This window comes from Syngnathoides biaculeatus, chromosome 17, assembly GCF_019802595.1.
Source record: "Syngnathoides biaculeatus isolate LvHL_M chromosome 17, ASM1980259v1, whole genome shotgun sequence".
Lineage (NCBI taxonomy): Eukaryota > Metazoa > Chordata > Actinopteri > Syngnathiformes > Syngnathidae > Syngnathoides > Syngnathoides biaculeatus.
In genome coordinates this window covers 11,120,285-11,142,262 of record NC_084656.1, presented here as the reverse complement: position 1 = coordinate 11,142,262, position 21,978 = coordinate 11,120,285, and the positions used below count along the sequence as shown (strand labels likewise).

Sequence of the window (21,978 nt, the reverse complement as noted above, 5' to 3'; positions counted from 1 at the left end):
GGCTAACGCCATTTTTTATCTAGACAGCAATTGGGTGGCGACCTTCTCAGGGTGGACACTGCCTCTCGCCCAAAGTCTGCTGGGACATGCTCCAGCTCACCCGTGACCCAAATTAGGAAAGAGTGGTACAGAAAATGAATGGATTGATGGATGGAACAGACCCCAAAGGTCTGACTGTCAAACAACATAGACGATGGCATTTTTGTTTACGTGGCAGTTTTTTGTGTGTGTGCATGTTTTTATGTGTCTGCACTCTGTCACAGTTAAGTATTTGAAAGTTTTATGAAGGGAAAGTTTGACTACTGCAACAGATTATTCGGGAACATGAAATCCGTGGCTGTTCCTACTTTGTGGTTTTTCACCTTTCGCGGGGGATTGTGGTCCCCATTAACTGACAAAAACGAGGGATTACTGTACTTCAACCATGTGTGTTCATCTCAGAGGACTGTCATTTGTGTTAATTTGACAAAACGTGGAGTGAAGCTTCATCCCCAAGCAGAGGAGAAACATGCAGGGGAGCAGAAAAGTCCCTCACTAAGACCTGCTAATATCACCTTTCAGCACAGATGACGGCCTTGGGCCAGATGCACACCTGCACTCCCCAAAGCCAATATTTGTAGTCTAAGCCCTTTTTTGCAAGGCCTTTGAACTCTTTTTTTGAAGAAAAGGTCCCACAACTTCCTCATTTATTGTGACAAATTGTTCCAACCCAGTGGTCAGAGTTCTCTCCTCCGTGAAAAGCCAAAAGATTAGCAGTGAAGGAAGAGGGAAGACTGTACGATTTGTTGAGTAATGACTTTAGTCTGCCAATGTGCCTTGGAGCTGTAAATTAACATTTTCACTCTCTGGATTGATTTCAGGCAGTGAAGGGCCTGTCAGGGAGCGGCATTAATGTGATAGAAAGCACAATAAATCTGATGTTCATTACTCAACAGGCGCCGTCACTTCATATTGCCACCTAGTGACTGACACGTGGATTCTGTCGAAGTAGCGCAGGTGGATCCAACAGTGAGACCTGTGTCTGCACCTTTAATCATCATTTTGACACGTAAGAGTCAAACTTGGGCTAGACCACAGAACACAACCCCCGTCTGTGGCGCTGCCGCTCCACATCCTCATTGTTTTCGTTGACAAAGCTGACAAAAGCAGTGTTGGGTGGATTTAAGCAGGGGAAAAAAATGGGTCACCGTGGGGTGATAATCAGAGTGCAGACAGTAATGCCAACAGTGACGCTAGCGCTTCTGTCAGGCAGCCAGAGGGGGTGTTTTTGGACTCCAGCAACAGTTGTTCCTTTCCTTTTTCAGCTTTTCTGGGAATTAATGGCACTCTGGACAAACCCCTAGAAGATCCCAGGTTGGAATCCCGTTTTGGAAATGATCAAATTATTTGTGTATATTTTATTTTTAACTATATTTACGTATTTAATGTATTGTAAGAACCAGTAAATTGAAAAAAAAAAAGTCATAGATTTGACACACCACACAGAAGTGTTCTTAAAAAGTCTGTCAAATGAGAGCACTATATTACAGAATTGTTGCGCTGTAGCTTAAAACTCTTTTTCACCATTTTAGCTGGCCTAATTTTTTTTGGTGGGCTATTGAATAGCCTTGTGACAATTGCTGGCTGGGGTGTATACTTTTTGGCATGAGTCCGCTCCCCCACTATCTAGACACCACCCATCCATTCATTGTAGCCATTCAGGAGCATTGCCCCTTCCTTATTCATAAAAACTTTCCCATTTTCAAATTTTGTAGTACGCAGTTAGCCATTAAACTATGACTACAACTTATAAAAAGACATCTTCCCTGAAACAGTTTTTGGTGTCACTTGGGCTACACTCTCAGCTGCGGTGTGACCCCAAGTGCGACGAGTAGCATTGCAGCGGCAAAGCAGATGTCTCTGCTCCTTTGGACGTTTTCAGCACTTATCTCCCAACATATGTAATTTACACACAAATCACTGTAATCACTTCACAGGGTCTTTAACCACTTTCTTATACATACCGTAGGTACTGAGTCAAGATTTGTATCTGACTCCCTTGAGCAGGGAACAACCATCACACAACATAGTATGTGAGGAAAAATTAAAGAATCTCAATCAATAGAGAAATTCCCTAAGAAATCCCATGCTGTCAAAAGTCCTAAAAGACAAAGAAAGAAATACTGTAAGTTGAATAATTTAACCCTTGTTAAGAAATCTCTGCATACAATAGCAGTCGGCCGATACCATGCAAATAGGCTATCTCGGCAGTGTGGAACATCAGATCAATCTCCCAGGCTGCCTGTTAGGAACTTTTAGCCAATACCATTCCATAACATCTGCAATATTGCTTTATTGCCCTTAATCTTACATTTGAGTTGATCTGAAAGAATAATGTTGAAAAAAACCCTAAAATTTAGAAACTCGTGATGATCCACACCTCTTTTATTTGTTCAGTGTTTTAATGTAATTCTAGTCTAGACGAGTCTAGTCGAGTATGAACTGCAGTCTGCCTCAAGTAAAGTGACACATGAGCCAGCCGGATGTTTTTTTTTTTTTTTAAACTAACGATGGATTTTAGTCCTCGGGTGAGACTTCTTCAAGCTGCATGCTTAGACTACAAACACACTCGAGTGTCAATTAAACCCCATGTGCGGTTTAGGAGCTTATAGTTGTAAACTTCTGTGATAAGCAACTTCTCTGTTATTTTAACACACAAAATGCACAGAAGCGAATCGAAGACCTCACAAGAAAGCGTGCAGACAACTCACACTTCCTCAACTCAACACAGGAGACCCCAAGGGCAATTTTCTTAGCCCCTTGATGTTCACGCGGTATACAAGTGTGCAATTCCTTGACATGGAGAGAACCTGTCACAATGAAAGAGAGGGTCTTTGGTATTTCTGGAGAGCTATTGCGACTCTAAAATCTTGTCACAATTGGGAGAGGTAACAGTTAGAGTGCAGCCTGATAATATACCCTTCAGCAAGGCACTGAACACTAAGATGATCCTGGGAGGTCTACAATAACTTTTTTGGGAACCAGGAAGTCACGGTATGAATACCTCCGAAGGACCATAAATGTCTGTAAACCATCTATGAACTAAGATATGGAAATTGAGACACAATGTTATAGAGGGACACCCTGAACTATTGGTGTGCTAATGAGCAAACCGTTGTAGACTAATCTGGGACTACAAGGTCTACAATGACTTGGTTGTGAACCCCAAACTCAAGCAAACATGAAAGACTGAAGACCCTCTCTGAACCTAGAGATGGAAACTGAGCTTTTAAATACTGATGGGGTGACCTTAAGCAGGGCCTTGAGAACTCAGTTAGTCCTGTGAGGTCTTCAATAACTTGTCTGGGAACTGGAAAAAAAAATATTTGCTGACACCCAGCAAACGTGAAGACCCTGTGTGAACCTAGATGGAAACTGGGTTTCAAAACACTGATGGGGAGACCTTGAGCATGACACTGATGGATCAGCTGAGTCTATAAGGTCTACAATGACTTAACTGGGAACCAAAATGTCACTGCAAGGCTCAAAAAGGCCGAAGACCCAGTATCAACCAAGATACCGAAATTAAGACTTGTTTCTCCATGTTGCCAATGTTCTCTCCAGCGCAGCATTAAACCCCCACGCGCTGTGATATATTCAATGTATCAGAACCTTCAGTATTGCAAAGAAAAGGAAATTCCACTGACAACGGAAATATTTTCCACAGCGCAACGTTTGCTGCAGGGATAACGACTATGTACCGGTGGTAGAATTACAAAATGAATGCAATGCAAGCTGTAGCAATGAACACTGCCTATATGGAATTCAAACATTTAGAGGCATGACTCGCTGATAGCTACTGTAAGCACAAAAAATATTCTATAATTTGTTTCCACTAAAAACACCATACATCGTCTGTAATTTAGCTTCACAGATGACTGGTCTCCTTCCGCACATCAGTCTATTTCTAACTTTAACTAGTCCAAAGTCTAATTATACGAGGTATAAAAGAGACCCAACTGAACGTAAACCTGTCTGCAGACATTACTCAAAGTGACAGACCTGGGTTGAAGTTAAGGTCCATGTGCTGTAGACATAGATGAGCCCCGTCGTTCCTGTCGCTGACCCCCTGCCTGCCAATCCCACTTCTTCATGGGTTCCTGTCCCACACTACAAATAGATACGCCGCCTTCTGTCTCTAACACAAGACTCATGCGTCTTTGCCCAACTACGACTCTTGTCCACCTTCTCCTCTTTGCAACTTTACGTCTTCGTACTTCATGCAACCCTCACCGGTGAGAGAAACTTCATTGCAGAACTCGGCATATGCGAGGTCAGGCCGAGGTTAGTCCGCCTTCCACTCAGGAAGTCCTTCCTTCCCAGAAACTTTTTTTTTTTTTTTTGCCTCCGGAACAGAGAGACAGAGGGAAGGTGGCGCACATTGCTTGTCTCTGAGGGAAGTTAGAGAGGCGGGGAGGCTGGAAGCCGGTGCAGAGAAGGGGAGGGCGGGATTGAGGGCTGCAGCGAGGGAGTCGTGTCGTAAATCAAGCAGCCCTCCCCACACTGGAGACCTGTAAATTTGGCAGACCAGGAGCAGGCACTTGGCCAAATGACTCATCCACAGAGCTCTATAAATACAGACTTGCAGGGTATCCGAGGCTGCTGCTGCTACTGATAGGGTAAAACGGGGTAAGAACCTGGGCTTTATTGTGCTCACAGGAGGATTCCTGATGACCCACATATCTTTTTTTCAATCTCCTCAATGGTCCCTTTTATCACTTTATCTGGCTTTCAAGGGTGATCGATACGCTGTCAGAGCAATCCAGTGGAACACAGACTAAGAATGAGTAATCATAATTTGGATCAGGTCCAAATTGCAAACCTTAATAGATACCTATGTCCTTCACATACCTGACTTCTGTCGTGCGTTTTTAATAAGAAATGGAAATGTCGCAAAAGTTAAGGATCCACACTTTATACTGCAGTGGGGGAAAAGGTTGAAAAAGCAATTAAAAATTGAAAAAAAAATTCAAGACTCTAAATTGCCTGTAAGTCTGAATGTGAGTTTTTTGTTTATATGTGCCTTGTGATTGACCGGCGACCAATTCAGGGCATACCCCGCCTCTTGCCGGGAGTCAGTAAGAATCGGAACCCAGCAACCCCTGCGACCCTAGTGAGGTTAAGCGGTATGGAAAAGATAAAACCAAAAAATTGATGGATGGATGGATTCCATACAAATCTAGGATCTACCCCAAAAAAATAATTCACGTGCCCCTGCTGACAAAAAAAATCAATAAAAACAGAGGCTCACCAGCGCCAGTAATAAGTTGTTGGAGCCCAAACGTGGAAAGGAAACAGGGAGACATCCAAATATTTATGCAGCAGGGACCAGTTTACATACCGGTGGTGTAAACATTCAAGTGTCGGACAAACAGATCAAAAAAATGTGACCTGGCCAGCCGGATGCGTATGAGGAGTGGAGTGTGCGTGTGGATATGCAGGCTTGTTGCAATATGAGTCTGACGGTCAAATAGTGAACCCCTCAATTTGGCTGTTATGTAAGCCATCTGGACTTCCCGTTGTAAATTTCTACTTCTGGAGGCCACGTTCTCACACAACGCAAACAAGACAGGAAGAAGACGGTTTGGAATGCACTTTATCGGAATGCGGATGGGGAAAAAATACATTGGAATCTTGGGTTATGAACTCAATACGTTCTGTAATCTGAATTGTTCTTAAACCAAGGTAATGTTTCCCATTGAAATGACTGGAGATGCAATTAATCAATTCCAGCCTCAAAATTAAGTTAGACTTTTTCTTTTTTTTTTTTTTTTTTTTTTTTTCAAATCAGTGAGTGGTTTGAACTATCTTGGTTTATAAAAAACAAGACAAGATATTAATATGTAAGGCAGCATGGTGGATCAGATGGAAAGCATTGGGCTCACAGTTATGAGGTCTGGGGTTCAATCCTGGGTTTCCTCCGGGTACTCCGGTTTCCTCCCACATCCCAAAAACATGCAACATTAATTGGACACTCTAAATTGCCCCTAGGTGTGATTGTGAGTGCGGCTGTCTCGATGTGCCCTGCGATTGGCTGGCAACCAGTTCGAGGTGTACCCTGCCTCCTGCCCGTTGACTGCTGGGATAGGCTCCAGCAATCCCCGCAACCCTGGTGAGGATGAGTGGCTAAAAACGTGGACGGATAGATTTTCATGAAATAAAATACTAAGTAAACATGATTACATTTTTTTTTTTTTTTTTTGCTTATTAAGTTTAACTCAGGAGGGGAAAGGTCAGAGGACTGCAGCTCCTGATTGGGTCCTATATTCTATAATAAATTGTGTAATCTTTTTCCTTTATGATTCATCAGTTGATTTTGTCTTTTGACACATGTGAGGATAAGTGGCTCAGATAATGGCTGTATCGACGGTTGGGTTTTGGTACAAAAAAAAAAACTGATCTAGGAAAGTTGTCTATTTTAGTATATATATAAAAAAATAAAGATTCCGAAAGCAGGACGTCACATTGCTGCACGTTTCTTATGATTTTTTTTAAACGTCATTTTTCAGATGCACTTTAGATTTGACAAAACAGTAACCCTCATAAATGATCAAGGTAGGACTTTATTTCAATGTCCATGCATGGAATTCTATGGTAATGTTGCCCCTGCCAATATGGTTACCAGGTAAGTATGTTTATTAGCTAGTGTCCTACAACACAATGGTGTCTCTATGCGGATAATTATATTGATTTGATTACATGGACATTAACTGTTCATTGTGTTACTTAAACAGATGCTACAGTTCAACAAATTACATACTGTCAACAACAATAAAAGGATTTCTGGACTTCTTTTAACATGTCAATAACAGACAACAAAATGTATGAATGAATAAATCAAGGATGTGGAGGGAGAACTGTCAAGAACAGATTTGTGCCTTTCACCGCTGAGCAAACAACGAGTTTTGAATTTTCAACCATGGAGTGATGCATGAGGTCAGTGATTGTCATGGAGCGTGAGTAGAAGCACAACATAGAGCCATCTGGTCTTCCATACTAAGACCATTGACAAACCGAAAGTAAGATGCAACTAAGTTTTCTCCCATAATTTTGGACATAACCCAAATTGTTCATCAACTGTATTGTTCTCAACTAGAATTGCTAGAGTAAATATTTTTCACCCCCAAAATTTGACCATTTTGTGTGGATTTTTTTCACTTGTAAATGTGCCCCCCACAGCTCACACTGAATGGTATAGTTTATTGATTAACCCACCGAGGCTTGAATCCATTCATCTGAACCGGAGACATGATATGACCACGGAAGAATTGCTTCCGTAATTCAAAACTAAAAATCATCCTGTACGTTGAAAATAAAAATGTCAAATGCTATTGACTGGACATTTTAACCTAGTAGATTCATTACTGTTGGATACTGTCTTCCTAAAAGCATTCACAGTCTCATAAAATGTATTTTGTACAACAATTGAATGAATCATGCATGACATCCTCTGTGACGAATTCTTGCAATTCGAATATGCTTTGCTTTCTTTTCCCATAAAGGCTGCAGTACCTAAAATGTCCACAAAAGGGCACCCTCTACTTTATTTACCCTTTTAGTCTGTCATATAAGACAAAATGAGGCTTACTGAGTTCAACTGACTTTTAATTTGGAATGAAAACTCAAGAGAGACTTGTAACTTTCCAACCTCTTGCTGTAAACAGATTTTATTGCTCTCCTATGCACGGCAACCGAACCCACAAAGGCCTCTCATGAATCGAGGAACGGGAAAGGAATGAAGGGGGAGACGTTGTGACATAGTGAACTCACACCAGACCCAGCCAAACAGTTTGGACATTTATCATCAAACTGTCAGGACAACACAGCAGGGAGCTCTTCCTGTGCTGAGGAATCGCATCTCTTTTCAGGGATAAAGTAATGAGAATCGGGGTGTCGCACACAAATGTTGTAGTGGGATCTGCCCACCCATCAAGTGTGAAATTTTGTGTGATCTGAAGTGGAGTAGTATTTTGGATACAGATGCTCACTTGCATGAGATAGAGTCAGCCAATTGAATTGAGTTAACTTAAATGTCACAACAAATAAAGAGTATAAAGAGTTTGAATCCTTGATGTATTTTTTAAAAAACAAGGTTCTTCCCATCATGGACAATCCTCAGCATCTGCTGCACGGCATCATCTCCAGGATGAGGAGCAACTTCAATGACCTGACCTGCATGATGGCATTGGCCTGCTCCATGGACAGACTAAGCAAATCCTTCATCTTGTATGACATGTGACTTTTTGTCTTGCAGAAATTATTAGAACTTGATGTGAAGTACACCGGTACCTTAACTTATGAAAACCTGAATTTTTTGCTTTTCGAGATAACCACCACATGCCAGATTTTTTTTTTTTTTTTTTTACTTTGGATTTCAAGCAAGAATTAGATTAGAGTGAACTCAACTACCGTAATTCCCGGCCTACAGAGCTCACCTGGTTACAACCCTCATCGAGTACATTTGTAAAGGAAATACCGTCTGGTACACACATACGCCGCAGCTGTGTAAAAACCACAAGTGCCAACATTGAAACCACATCCAAACACGAGGTATTTTCAAAGAAAGATGGTACACAGAAAGAGTTTAACCCTAGTGGTAATGCTAGCGCTAACGTTAACGCTAACAGGGTCGGTTCGAATAAAATTTACCGGTAAATATCACTGAGACACGTCAGTAACACAGCAGCAATACGCTAGCACAGCGCTAACAGGGCCAGTAAAAGTCACTTCCTTGGCACATATATTCCACCAGTCTCATTCTTACCTTTTCAGCAAGAGTGCCCCCTTGTGGCCGTAAGAAAAATAAAACACAAATTAGCCGCATCATCGCATAAAGTGCAGGATTGAAAGCAAGTGTATTCATGGCTTGTAGGACGGAAATTACGGTAGTTTCACAACAAACAACACACTGCTATATTTTTTTTAAAATGCCTTGAGTTGCTGGCACCCCCTGTCGACGTTCAGTGCAAACTAACCATAACACAAAGCAACCTACAAAATGTGCATTTAAAACAACCGCACTTCTTTGAATGTCCCCTAGTGTAATGCTAATACACAATGCAAAATGCCAAAGACGGTTAACAAACAATATCCATATGGTTGTTTAATAAAAGGTTTAGCAACAGGTATTTGACCACAAATTGTGCATCAACACATGTAGACAGACAATAGTATAATACTCACAGGAAAAGAGTATATTCTTTACTCACTTTGAATAATGACTCATATTACTCTACTTTACTGAGTGACTTGGTTGTGAAAATCGTCTAAGCTTACAGCCACACAATTGTAGTATAATGCCACCTGGTCAATAATGCCAAACGCATGTGTTGAGTTATTAGTTCATATCTATCTATCTATCTATCTATCTATCTATCTATCTATCTATCTATCTATCTATCTATCTATCTATCTATCTATCTATCTATCTATCTATCTATCTATCTATCTATCTATCTATCTATCGATCTATCTATCTATCAAATGCATTTCACAGATATATTCAGACAAATGCTTTAAACTATGAGGGGAGTAAAAAAACATTCAGTAACACATCTCCTTTAAGAACAGTAAGAAGACTACCATTGCTCGTTGTTTTCCTAAGCTAACACATACCTGACATACCACGACAGATGAACCAGATAAAAAAAAAAAAGTCAAGCCCCGATCCCCATCAGCGGGATGTTTTGATGTGGGATATGGGTATGTGGAAAGTAAGATTGAAGTCATTTCACTTTCACACAGAGACACAGTACTGCAAAGATCTGACATAAAAAGGACTTCAGGTTTAAACAGGACCCAGGAAAGGTAATATATCGACACTGCATCCTCCCCTTAGTTGGATAATTATATACAGCATACGCTATAAAACACTTCTTCCCGCACATTCATACGGCGACAATTGCTTTCAACACAAGAGAGTAAGAGAAGTCAGTATAGGGTTTCAAACTTCATCCCACCATTTTAGCATTACGGAATTCCCTTACAAACTACTGAGGTCCCGCCTCTTTTAAGGCTCTTTAGAAGGCAGAAAACTGCTCGGCTTGGTTCATCCACCCTCGCATTTTTCTATGGTGGTGTTCTTTACAAAGACATTGATATAAGAAAATGGAAACTTTTATGGCAGTGTAAAAGATGAACAAGATTACTGGGTCCGCTTTTTACCCCATTCCTTGCCAGTGACAAAAATCGTTCCAGCATTGGAAGATTGCCTTATACACAGTGATCTCCCTGTAATGATTACATCTGCAACTACCTTCAAAGGCGGAAAATTCCTAGGTCGACTTTGTCTCTGTATGTGATGATGATGCTTAAATTTGGATTCCCTTACGCCGAGATGTCATCCTGCCTCTGTTGCAGCTTTGACACTACCACTCAAGTCCGAACATAACAGTTTCCCAGAATATAATAACAGAAAACGTTGGCTTGCTCAAGCAGTACAAGGAGGATGAGAGTTTTTCCTTTCTTTTTCTTCAATAGGTCGGCAAAAGACTTTGGAAGACTTTACAAGTACAAATCTGGTAATGTATGTATACTGTACACATTCAATGTCTTCCCTCTTCAGCTCAACACCTGGCCAGCTTGTTCCAACATGATTAGAATGTCACCGTTGCATTGCACGTTTGGCAGACAGTTAGCGGCGGGATAAAGACCGAAATGGGATTGTAGTCTAAACATTTGCTTTCCGTTAACCATCTTCTCCCGTCTTCAACCGTGCATACGTGAAACACTTATCCAGATGTAGGAATAAGAAGAAAGATGAGATCAACATGCACAGGGAGGCATCTTTCGAGCAAGCGCAGGTGAATTTGCGAAAGTTTTCCGAAACTTTGCTGAAAAGAGTCAAAAATACAAAGTCGTGTTATTCCAGCCCTTGGGCGACACCAAGCTGTGAGACAAGACATCTCTGTACAAGTTTCTCCCTTTTCCTCGGAAAGTCATCAACATATGCCCCCGTAAACCTCTCCCTCCCCGTGCCGCCCTCATCACTTCCCGTTCTGTGTTCTGCATGGCAGCAAAGCAGTGGAATAAATGTGTTGTGCTTTTTCCTTTCATTCCCTCTTCTCTGAGACTTCTTTATTCACCTCCTCATAACAAGACATGTTTTCTGGATTCAGGGTGGCATAAACAGTCCTGGTAGTTTGCTGAGGGCGGAGGAACCCAACGTAGGCAGGCAATGGAAAACAAATTTTCTATCATTAGGGGGAAAAAATGTAGATGACACATGAGAATGATGTTGCTAATGCTTTTCTAGCTCAATATTTGAGCAGATTCATCGTCTTAACATTTGAGGCTTCGCAGCTAGAAATGACAAAAATAACTCCTGCATGCTAATGTTTGCTTGGCATGGACACTTTAAAGGGGAATTCCACTCGTTTGCATTAACAATGTATCCAATAGGTCATGTAATATGTACTCTATTTTGACAATGTGATGTTAAATCATCTCTCAATTAATAGTGTTTTGAGAAGATTTTTATCGACACTTACGAATTTTCAGGCTCGATTACAGGGGACACCATTATGCCCAGCACTCATTTCTCAGATTCATCCTCATCTGATGAAGAAATAGCAGTATCGGTTGATCGGGAAGACGGAGGAATACTTCCATACACAGCCGCGCACCGTGAGCTCGCTCAACGAGCCCCGGAGCTCGCTTGCCGTGGAGCGAGCTCAGGGCTCCCCCGAGCCCAGGAGCTGTGCTGCTCATGGCTGTGTATGGAACTATTCCGCCGTCTTCCCGATCAACCGAGCGGCCGAGTTGCGGAGCCGCTCACTGCTGTGTATGGAAGTATTCCTCCATATTCCCGATCAACTGATACTGCTATTTCTTCATCAGATGAGGATAAATCCAAGAAATCAGCGCTGGGCATAACGGTGTCCCATGTAACTGAGCGTTTGGAACCCAACGTCACACATAACATCCACGCGCATAGGTCATGTGATTCGTGAAAATGGCATCGCACTGGAAAATTCGCAATTGTCGATAAAAATCTTCTCAAAACCCTATTAAATGAGAGCGGATTTAATATCACATTGTCAAAATAGAGTACATATTACATGACCTATTGGATACATTGTTCAAGCAAACCAGCGGAATTCCCCTTTAAGCATTATATGCCACAGTTTAAACTTTGCCACAACACATCCTCTTGGATCAACTGTGTCTCCTTACTGAGAAGTAAATAAAGGACACCTTGTTCTCATCCATTTCTTTGCTGGTGTGTTTCGTTCTGACTGATGAGATCAATGCAAAATGGTTTCCACAGTTTCCTGCAGTACTATCGAGAAGTCAAAACAAACTGCTCCAAGAGTAAGCGGGCCAAGCTGAGCCAAGGAGGTACTTTGCAGTGGAATGCTGTCATGGCTGGTATACATATATACATTCTACAAAGCTGGTAGAACACTGGGGGAGGTATAAAGGTTATTGGTGGAGTCCATGCTAGGGCCACATATTCTATCCAAAACACCCTGTATTGTGACACTTGGAAAAAAATGAAGTGAGACTGAATATGTGATTGCTTAAAAAAACAAAAGAAAAATAAAACTGCATACTCAGTGTTTCTCACACTATGTTTAAAAAAAAAAATCCTTCTGACAGCAGTATTGGGTCACACTCCGCCTATTTCCTAAATTATTCTGGGAGTGGCCTTATGTAGTTTCACTTGTCTAAAGCAAAAACAAGCTACAAACATCCCAATTATCTCTTTTTTAAGCCTCAGAGCATAACACGGGAATATACACTTTACATATATTTTCCATCTTGTGTAGCTGCAGTCAGGTAACCACAATATGAAAAACTGTTCTCAGTATGATGCATTGTAGATGTACACTGAAAATGACAATCACAATAATAAGCCTGAAAACCGTATATCAGCATTTTGCTGCTATGTAGCCGGAACTACAGTCACGCTTTTGTTTTTCGAGTTGCTTTTCCTTATTAAAAGACACTGAACGGGGGATAAAGTCAACCTCGTTTTGTTTTCCCACCTGGTGGGGTCGTATCAGACACCTGGAGTGTTTCTGTGTAGAAGGGAATTCAGCAATATCGCAATTGGGATGTGAAGTTTCAGACTGCCTGCGTAAGGTGGCGTTTTCCCTGCTACATTCAGTGTCATCATTCTGTATAAAGAACAACACCATAAGATTGGAGGGGAAAAGGTTATCTATCAATTTTGGACCTCTGGAGGAAGTACTGTAAAATCCTTTTTTTTTTCCCTGCCTTTATTCATTGTCACTGTTCTTCTATACCAAGAGTACAGAGACAAAGGTGGCTGGGCACTTTTCCACCTTTGGAGGTATTATCAGAAGCCCATTTTGACATTGTCAAATCTTAAAAATATTAAATTCTACCATACTAATGATACGGAATTGGTCTTTTTATACATTATACAACCTGCTGGTATTATCATGTAATTGCAATCTGAATGCAGACCTCCTCTATTTTTTAAGTCAACTCCATTAACGTTGCTATTCAATTCCATGATTTAGAGAGTTTTTGTCCTACCTGGAAGGACTTCAAAAAGATATTTTCCCGCTTCATCGCCACTGCTCGGATGCTCTGTAACTTTGTTGCCGGGTAGGAAAATGGCTCCCTGCGGAAGAACAAAACAGAACATTTCAGTCCCACGCTGTGAGTGTTTTGGGCCTAAACTGCCAGGATTAAATCCTGACCTACTTTATGGCCATTTGGACCAACGTGTGAGTTTTAAAATACCCTGCGGTGCCAAATCCAGAGGTCAGCGGCATAGTTCATGCTAATGCAGACAAGCTGCGGGTTAGTGACAGCATTAACATGATCAGAGGGGAGTCCAGGTTCCAGGCACTTTAATGGGCTGTAACTGTGACAACCAGGAAGTACTGGAAAACATACCTGAGGTCCCAAATGAGGTGATTTTAGAGCAAAGGAGCTGTAAAAAAAATTAGACAGACCCAGGACGTTTCATGTGATAGTTGCTCCATACTTTTAAGCCACAACGCCCACTGACCTCTACCGTTATGGCCTTTTGTTTGCTGTGCTCAAGCCTGACCACAACGACCAAGTTTTTTTTTAAGGTCTGTATATTGTTGCTATGTCTGAGCAGTCATTAAAGGGGGGATACTGTAATGACAATGTTCCAAAAATACAAAAATGAGAGCTGAAACTGTGACACGTGTGTTAAAGAGATCTGCTTTAGTCGTAATGTGGACATTTTAGCATGAAAAGTGCAAAGCAAGTCGTCCTCTGCGCAAATTTCAAGGCAAAGGCATTTTATCCTCATTGGTTGAACGTTCACATAAGCTAAATAACTTTTTATACCGTGTCAAATGCCTGGTGGGATATGTGACAGAAGAGTCTCTGCTAGGATGAAGGGCAAAGTTTATAAAACAGTGGTGAGGCCGGCAATGATGTACGGATTAGAGACGGTGGCATTGAAGAGAAAACAGGAAGCAGAGCTGGAGGTGGCAGAAATGAAGATGCTGAGGTTCTCGCTTGGTATGAACAGGTTAGATAGGCTTATCAATGAGCTCATTCGAGGGACAGCCAAAGTTGGATGTTTTGGAGGCAAGGTGAGAGATACCCGACTTAGATGGTTTGGACATGTCCAGAGGCGAGACAGTGAGTATATTGGTAGAAGGGTGCTGAGGATGGATCTTCCAGGCAAAAAAGCGAGAGCAAGACCAAAGAAAAGGTTGATGGATGTGTGAGGGAGGACATGAAGACAGTGGGTGTTAGTGAGGAAGATTCACGAGATAGGCTTCGATGGAAAAAGATAACACACTGTGGCGACCCCTAATCGGGACAAGCTGAAAGGCAAACAAGAAGAAGAAATGCCTGGTGGGATACGTTGCATGTGTCATTTCATCGTAATCTGCAAGCTGCGCATTTCAAGTTGTTACAAGTTGAGCGCTAAACATACCCCGAGATAAATTTGACTGTCAGTTTTAGTTAATCGGCTATCTTGAGTGTGGGATTTATTGGCAAAATAATCATGTTCCAATAAGGTCAGCTCATATGAGGAAAAGAAGGTCATCAGTTGATGGAAAGAAAGAAATACCACATCTGCATTTACTTGCCGTGTATCCCACCATAACACAAAGTTTAGTGGAACTCGGTTCAATAGTTTTTCTGTAATCATAAAAGAGATGAAAACATCCTCAGCGGCGGTACAGAGCTAAATTTTCGGTTGAGGGGAGACCTCTGGGAGAGCAATCATGATACCTTATTTTTGTCATTATACCTTAGATATTCATAGGAATTTGTAAAAAAAAAAAAATGTCCACACAGAAACCAAGTCACGCATTTTCCAACATATTAATTTGGAGCATGGCAAAAGTTACACCCACTTAAGGAAATGTTCCTTGGAAAAGAGATATGATTTCCAGGGTGCAAAATCCTGCCAAGGACATTTTTTAAATCCAATTTTCAAGCACATTAATAAGAGTTGGCGAAATCTAAGTCATTGGTCATTAGTCGTTGCCTGAGTGATCATCACTAAACCCCCTTTTTTATATCCGCTAATTACCGACATCCAGCTTGAGTGGTCTTGCAGAGTCAGGAAGTCAAACCCAGTGGGAGCCCTGGAGATGTCAATGAGTGTTTTCTTCACAAATCGTTTTAAAATAGTCATTGTCAAAGTGGTTGTAGAAAAAAACAACAACATTGTGGTAGAAGAGTTAGAAGGCTTCCCTCCTAGTTGTCATTGACTTAAGTAGTCTAAACACAAAAAGGATAAAAGTAATGATGAGTTATTGCAAAATATTTAACATTTTATCACGTTGGACTAAGAAAATCCTCGTCTTATCCTTGCCAAAAATGACTTTAATGTACTTAAAAAGAACTCATTGGATGCTTGAGTGCAGCAAAAAGTCTTTGTTTCACCTTGTAAAAAGTTGGTGGGGGGACTCATTAAGCCCAAAGTGGACTTTTAAACTTATGGATTTACTTCCTTGTAAGGTCAGTGCAGGACAATGCAAGTTTAGACAAAGGTCTCTTATAAAAAGACGTGACACTCGCTCAAATATAGTGATCCTGATGTTTCAGTCACTTACTTTCATATTATATAAATAGGGAAAAAGTACTCTCTTTTTGAATTACCATGCAGCAAGTATAGCAGAATTTCTTGCGCTTCCTTCCTAGATCCACCAACATGTGAAGGCAGGATGAATATTCCTCATTAACTATTCCAACAGTGTAACTTTGACTGAAACATGGTAGGCAAGGTGATGACTGGGTGACATTAAAGAGGCAGAGTAGTTAACAGATTGGGTGTTAGCTGAGAAGCAGGGCAGACAAGGAGCTCAATGGCCAACACGAAAGGAGGAAAGAGGATCGAATTGGTTGGGACAGGTTTGGTCAGCAAATAGCTGTAGTGGTGACATCACAGGTATAATGTGAAAAATTGATACCAAAGCACACTGTAGAGATGTGCCAACATGCCGACCGTGTTGGTGGGGGCAATGTTCCCGTCAAAGTCAATGCATGTACATTGAAAATTAGTCGTAACTTGCTTATTTCTCAACCCATTTAATTCATCCGTTTTAGTCAATGGGAAAATATGTGCTATCAATAAAATACATTTGATAAAGATACCTAAAAATATATTTTTCCTGGAAAAGGTAGTTCCTGGGCGGCAGGGAACTGGCTAGAGCATTGGCCTCACAGTTCTGAGGACTGGGGTTCAAATCCCAGCCCCGCCTGGGTGGAGTTTGCATGTTCTCCCCATGCTTGCGCAGGAGAAGCGCGAATAACTAAGGAGCTGAATCGCTGAAACTGAAGGAGTAGAGTCAGCAAAAGAATGAGTGGCCAACCCAAACTAAAGAGGGTAGGGAGAGAGCTCACAGGTGGTCCACAGAAGATTTGGCTGAAACAAAAGAATCACGGAAAGTTAGAAGCTGATTTTCCAATGCTGACGTAGTAGAAGTAAGGAAGTTCTTGGCTGTCACAGAGGAAGTCTTGATGGCAACGAGGTGTTGGGTTAACCCTGAAGAAGCACGATAGGAAAGGATCTGATTGGTTGAAACAAAAGTCAAAGGTACACAAGCAGTTACTGAGGTGATACTGAAGTGGTAGGGGAGGTAAAGAGATGAGTGGCCATCAAAAAGGTCCTTGGGATGGAGTTGACTGGACATCACAATAGAATTAGGACAGTCAAAAAAGAGTTGATTGGTTGACAAAGTAGAAGGGTAAACACAGAGCTAATTGGAAGTCAGACAGGATACAGTCTGGGGCGTAGACGGTATTAATCAGCTCTAATCAGCTCCTTGCCTAGAATGTGCAGTGCAGACAAGGAACCAATAGATGAGTAGTTGATTGTCTGAAGGAGGATAGACGAATAATTGATTGGCCAGTTATAGAAGAAACAGGAAAATCAAAGACAGAGGATTAGGGAGTACAACATAATGGATAATGGATAAAATTTTACCATTCAAAAGAAGGCAACTGCTCAAAGTGGACTCTGAGAGCGCTCTGAAAGACACTTGCACATTCCTTGAAATTCCCACAGCTGGGCTGTTCCTACCTAAGGTCATGGAAATTAAATTTGATTTACAAAACAGAGCACGAAGAAAGCTGATGGACTTTTCCATTCATTGGTTGTTGGACTTGCAGACAGTTACAAAACCTGGACAGTCTCTATTTGAGCTACATGAGACGAATAGTACAGAAATAAAATGGACTGCTTTTAGTCCACGGACCCCTGCCAACTGTAATATTATCTGGCAACTGGCCACGTAATACACACTGACGTTGTATTAATGGAACCAAACATTGTGTCCACTGATGACGGTCGTGTTGAAGGTCAACAGCAGCATTAATATAACGGCGTTAATAATTCATTCTCCATTGCAACTGAAAACAGAGCACCAATTGGCACGGCAAAATGTCAAGGTCGGAGAAAAGATCCTGGCTATGAGACCTTGCAGTGTTGTCTTTCCAAACAAAATACATAAGACACAATGGAGAATATTTTTCAACAATACTGTAATACACAGACACAGACACACTACAGCGAGGCTCATATGCAATAATCTGAGCAGCCAATGAATGCCACCACTGTTCGTGCCCTGTGTACGATGAAATTTGAGTGTGAGTGACGTGCAACTTGGTGGACGAGTGAAGGCAGGCAGATGGCATGTCAACGCTAAGCCCACATGTGCCGTTACCCAACGAGTGCTTGTGACCTCGTGGTTCCATCGGGTTGCCATTCTTGGGATTCCATGCGTTGCTCAAAGAGGTTTGGCTTCCAGAGCGCGCGGGACACAACACGACCCCTCGCAGCGACAATGCCTTCTCGACAATTGCTACCGTTGAATACCTAAATGTCACTCGTGATTCCGTACATATGCGTCGGCGCATAGCCGGGTCGTCATTGTTAAACTCAAGACCATGACTCAATACCTCAGCACAGCATTGCGTAAACGTGAAACAGCAGTTTAAAAAAAAAAGCTCAACAACAGTGACTTTGTTATTAAATCAAAATTGCTGCAATGTCTCGATCACAAGTGAGCATTGTATTTGTAGGTGCAGTGATGATAAAAAGTTCACACACCCTCGCGCAAATGCCAGGTTTTTATGATGAAAAATGAGACCAAGATGCATAATTTTAAAACATTGTCCATCATCTGACCTATAACCTTTATAAAACATTTCAAGGTTACGTAAAAAAAAAAAAAACAACAACTGAGATAATGCAGTTGCACAAGTGTGGACAACCTCTTATAATGTGGCTGTGTTCAGAATTAACTCTCTTTAAAGGTCCACTGTCATGGAATGCATGATTTTTAGTATGTTATTAATGCAAAAAAGGCAGCCGGTATGGACCCATCCTTTTTTATCGCCACAAACATGATTTTGACGTATATGGCTTTTTGCTTTTTTTTCACGGCGGAGATGAGCCACCGCGGCCCGATGCGGACCACACGGGGAGGCGGTTTAGCTGTGCCGTCGTCGTCGCTCGTGTGCGCCGTCGTCGTCGCTCACATTGTTCATCGCTGGCATGGAGGTGGATTGGGCAGGGAGGTGGTTTGGCCGCATCCGGTTTGGCCGTGATCCGCATATCATCTAAATATGGCTCGAAACGATGGGGTAATATTGCCCCATACACTTCACTTGGTTGTGGGATGTTCTTTTCTTCAAAAACAGCTTTCGTGTCAGAAGGGGCGTGTTCGTCTCCCATAGTAGGTGGCACAGGATGTTTTCAATGGCAATGTCTCATTGTGATGTCACGGACAGAAGATGCAGCCAATATGGCTACCACTTGGATGTCGAAAGAGACTTCCGCAACTTTGCACATGGACGACGTGCTCTCCACTGATATTTATTTTTTCATATAGACATTGAAGTGAATAATATTATTTGTATTTTTCATTACAATATCTTTTTAAGAATGTTTATAGGCATTAGACTTGGGCTTTAAAAACTCATGATAAAAGGACTCCCATTTATCATTACACACCTGTCACCATTTCAAGTTCCTCTAACAAACCTCAGATCCATTTTCAGCTGTTCAGGCTTTTTCAGACTTTTTGGGGGTGGAGAGGTTTATTTCAACTTTTCTAGCAGACGTCTAAAGGTTTTGATCTAACACTGATGTTATTTCCAACTATTCATAATTCCTTCCACCTTCTCTGGCCTCTGGTCCTAGTGAAGAAAAACAGCCCCAAAGCATGATGACCCTGCTTGACTGTAGGTAGTGTGTTCTTTTAGTAATGAGCAGTGTTGTCTTTCTGCCAAACCTTTTGGAATTATGGCCAAAAACTTGAACCATGATTTAATCAGAAGTTAACATAACATAGCTATTTCCCACATACTACACTATGCCGCATATATTGACCGATTATCCTATGGTGAGGAATGTTAAGAATTATTTTTTCCCCTCTCCAATCTCCTCATTAAATGATCAGGGCCAATAATTGCAAATGCTTAACCTGCTCTATATGTCATGATCCTGCCGATCCAGCCCTGGCTGTGCGGGTGCCTGTGCAGCTGCACTGATTGGGAGGCACACACCTGCGCCTCATGCTGACTGATTGGCCCCAGTGTATATAGGACAATGGGGACGACTGGTCCGACGCCAGATCGTTGCAACTCATGCCCCGTTCCTGCACTCCCGTATCTCTGATCGACAACCCGTGTGTACCGACCTCTGCCTGTTCTCCGACCGACCCCGTAAGCCTGACTCCCTTGATACTCCTGCCTGATTGTTTGATCGTTCTCCTGTGTACTGACTCCTGTCTGCCCGCTGACCTGCTCTCTACGCCCGACGTCGTGACTACCGCTGCTGCACCTGACTGCCTGCCCGATCCCCGACCATGGAACAATAAACATTTTTCCCGAATTACATCTGCATCTCCCGACTCCTCCATTTGGGTCCTACCTCCGTTTCGATGGGTTAGGGTTAGGGACACGATATTTACAATCGCAAATCCTATCGAGTCTTCTCAATACCGAGCCATTGTCAAAACTGTGATTGAGACTTATAACAAAAAGATAGCTAGTTAGGAAGTGGCCTGAAGCTTGCCCTACTAAGTTACTACTATGCTTTTTACTTTTGTTTGAGGCCCTGTGTTTCAGTTTTATGACAGACGTTAGAAATGGGGGGGGCACTCATGATTATTAGAGGAAATCTTATGTGTGTGGTGTGCTACATTATGTTGGTCAAAGCATGCATTGACATCAATTCGTCCATCCATTTCCCATACCATTTATCCTAACTAGGGTCGCGACCATGTTGTTGTCTATCCTATCTAACTTCACGCGAGAGCCGGGTACAAGCCGGGTACAACCTGAACTGGTCTTCGGCCAATCCCACACACATTGACATCTTTATCTCTATTCCTTTATCTCTATTCAGCTCCAGTAAAGGAAGCAAGTTGAAGAACAATGAGGGTCTTGTTGTGCTAAAAACATGGAAACAATTATAAATCCATTTCTGTCCACATATTGCTTTGTAATGAGAACCAAAAGTGTGTTTGTCTGCGCTTTTGTCCAGTCTTCACATGCTCCCTGCAAGCGGCTGCCTAGTTACAGTCACTTGAGAAATTGCCTCACTGTTGTCTGCATGAGTCACTTAGGTTCAGGCTCGTTCAAACATTCACTGATCATCAAACAATCGGCGAATGGGAATCGGAGCCCAAGACCTAGCATACAATGTTTGATTATTTGCCCTGTATTTGAAAAAAGCACAATTTTACTTAAAAATATAATTTGGATGAAAAGGTCCTTTGTGTGCCATTTTTAATCATTTACATTTCCATGTTTTTTTTTACATTTTTAACAAACATACGCTTCAGTGAATATTTTTTGTTCATACTTCCTAGAGCTTTTTGCAGCGACCAAGAACATAATCTTTTCAAACTTCTTCTTCAAGCTGTGTGCTGACAGTAGTGGTGTATTTCTCAATCGCTGAGGCTGATACAATATCTTAATAAACTGCCAGTAAAATGATACATGATACACAGAACCTATATATAGCACTATTCCCCACATGACGAAGTTCATTCTGATTACAAGTCATTCAATTCACTCCAATCACCGCGTAATGATACACTCCAACTATGATGCGACAGTAATTCCATTGTGATGCAATCTAACGTCTTCACACGCCATATCACAATTTGACCTTTTTTCAGTGATTATTCATTCATTCATTTTAAGATATGTGCGTGAATGAGAAAAGTAGAGGGGGAAGAGTGAGGCTACAGGGAGAAGAGATAGCGAGGGTGGATGACTTCAAATACTTGGGGTCAACAATACAGAGCAATGGAGAGTGTGGTCAGGAAGTGAAGAAACGGGTCCAAGCAGGTTGGAACAGCTGGCGAAAGGTGTCTGGTGTGTTTTGTGACAGAAGAGTGTCTGCTAGGATGAAGGGCAAAGTTTACAAAACAGTGGTGAGGCCGGCCATGATGTACGGATTAGAGACAGTGGCACTGAAGAAACAACAGGAATCTGAACTGGAGG

The 21,978-nt window shown here is 41.8% G+C and overlaps 1 protein-coding gene across 8 annotated transcripts in view; it reads right to left on the bottom strand.

Annotated features, from left to right (window-relative positions):
- arhgap24 (Rho GTPase activating protein 24) overlaps nt 1-21,978 on the bottom strand; it is a 57,076-nt gene that overhangs the window by 22,488 nt on the left and 12,610 nt on the right. For 6 of the 8 annotated variants that reach the window (XM_061801124.1, XM_061801122.1, XM_061801125.1 and 3 more), the window contains one exon: nt 13,546-13,633. In XM_061801124.1, coding sequence (XP_061657108.1) covers nt 13,546-13,633 — 88 coding nt within the window. Of the gene's footprint in view, nt 1-4,041; nt 4,441-13,545; nt 13,634-17,443; nt 17,540-21,978 lie in introns of those variants that run through there. The other 2 variants (XM_061801128.1, XM_061801129.1) reach the window with 2 other exon arrangements.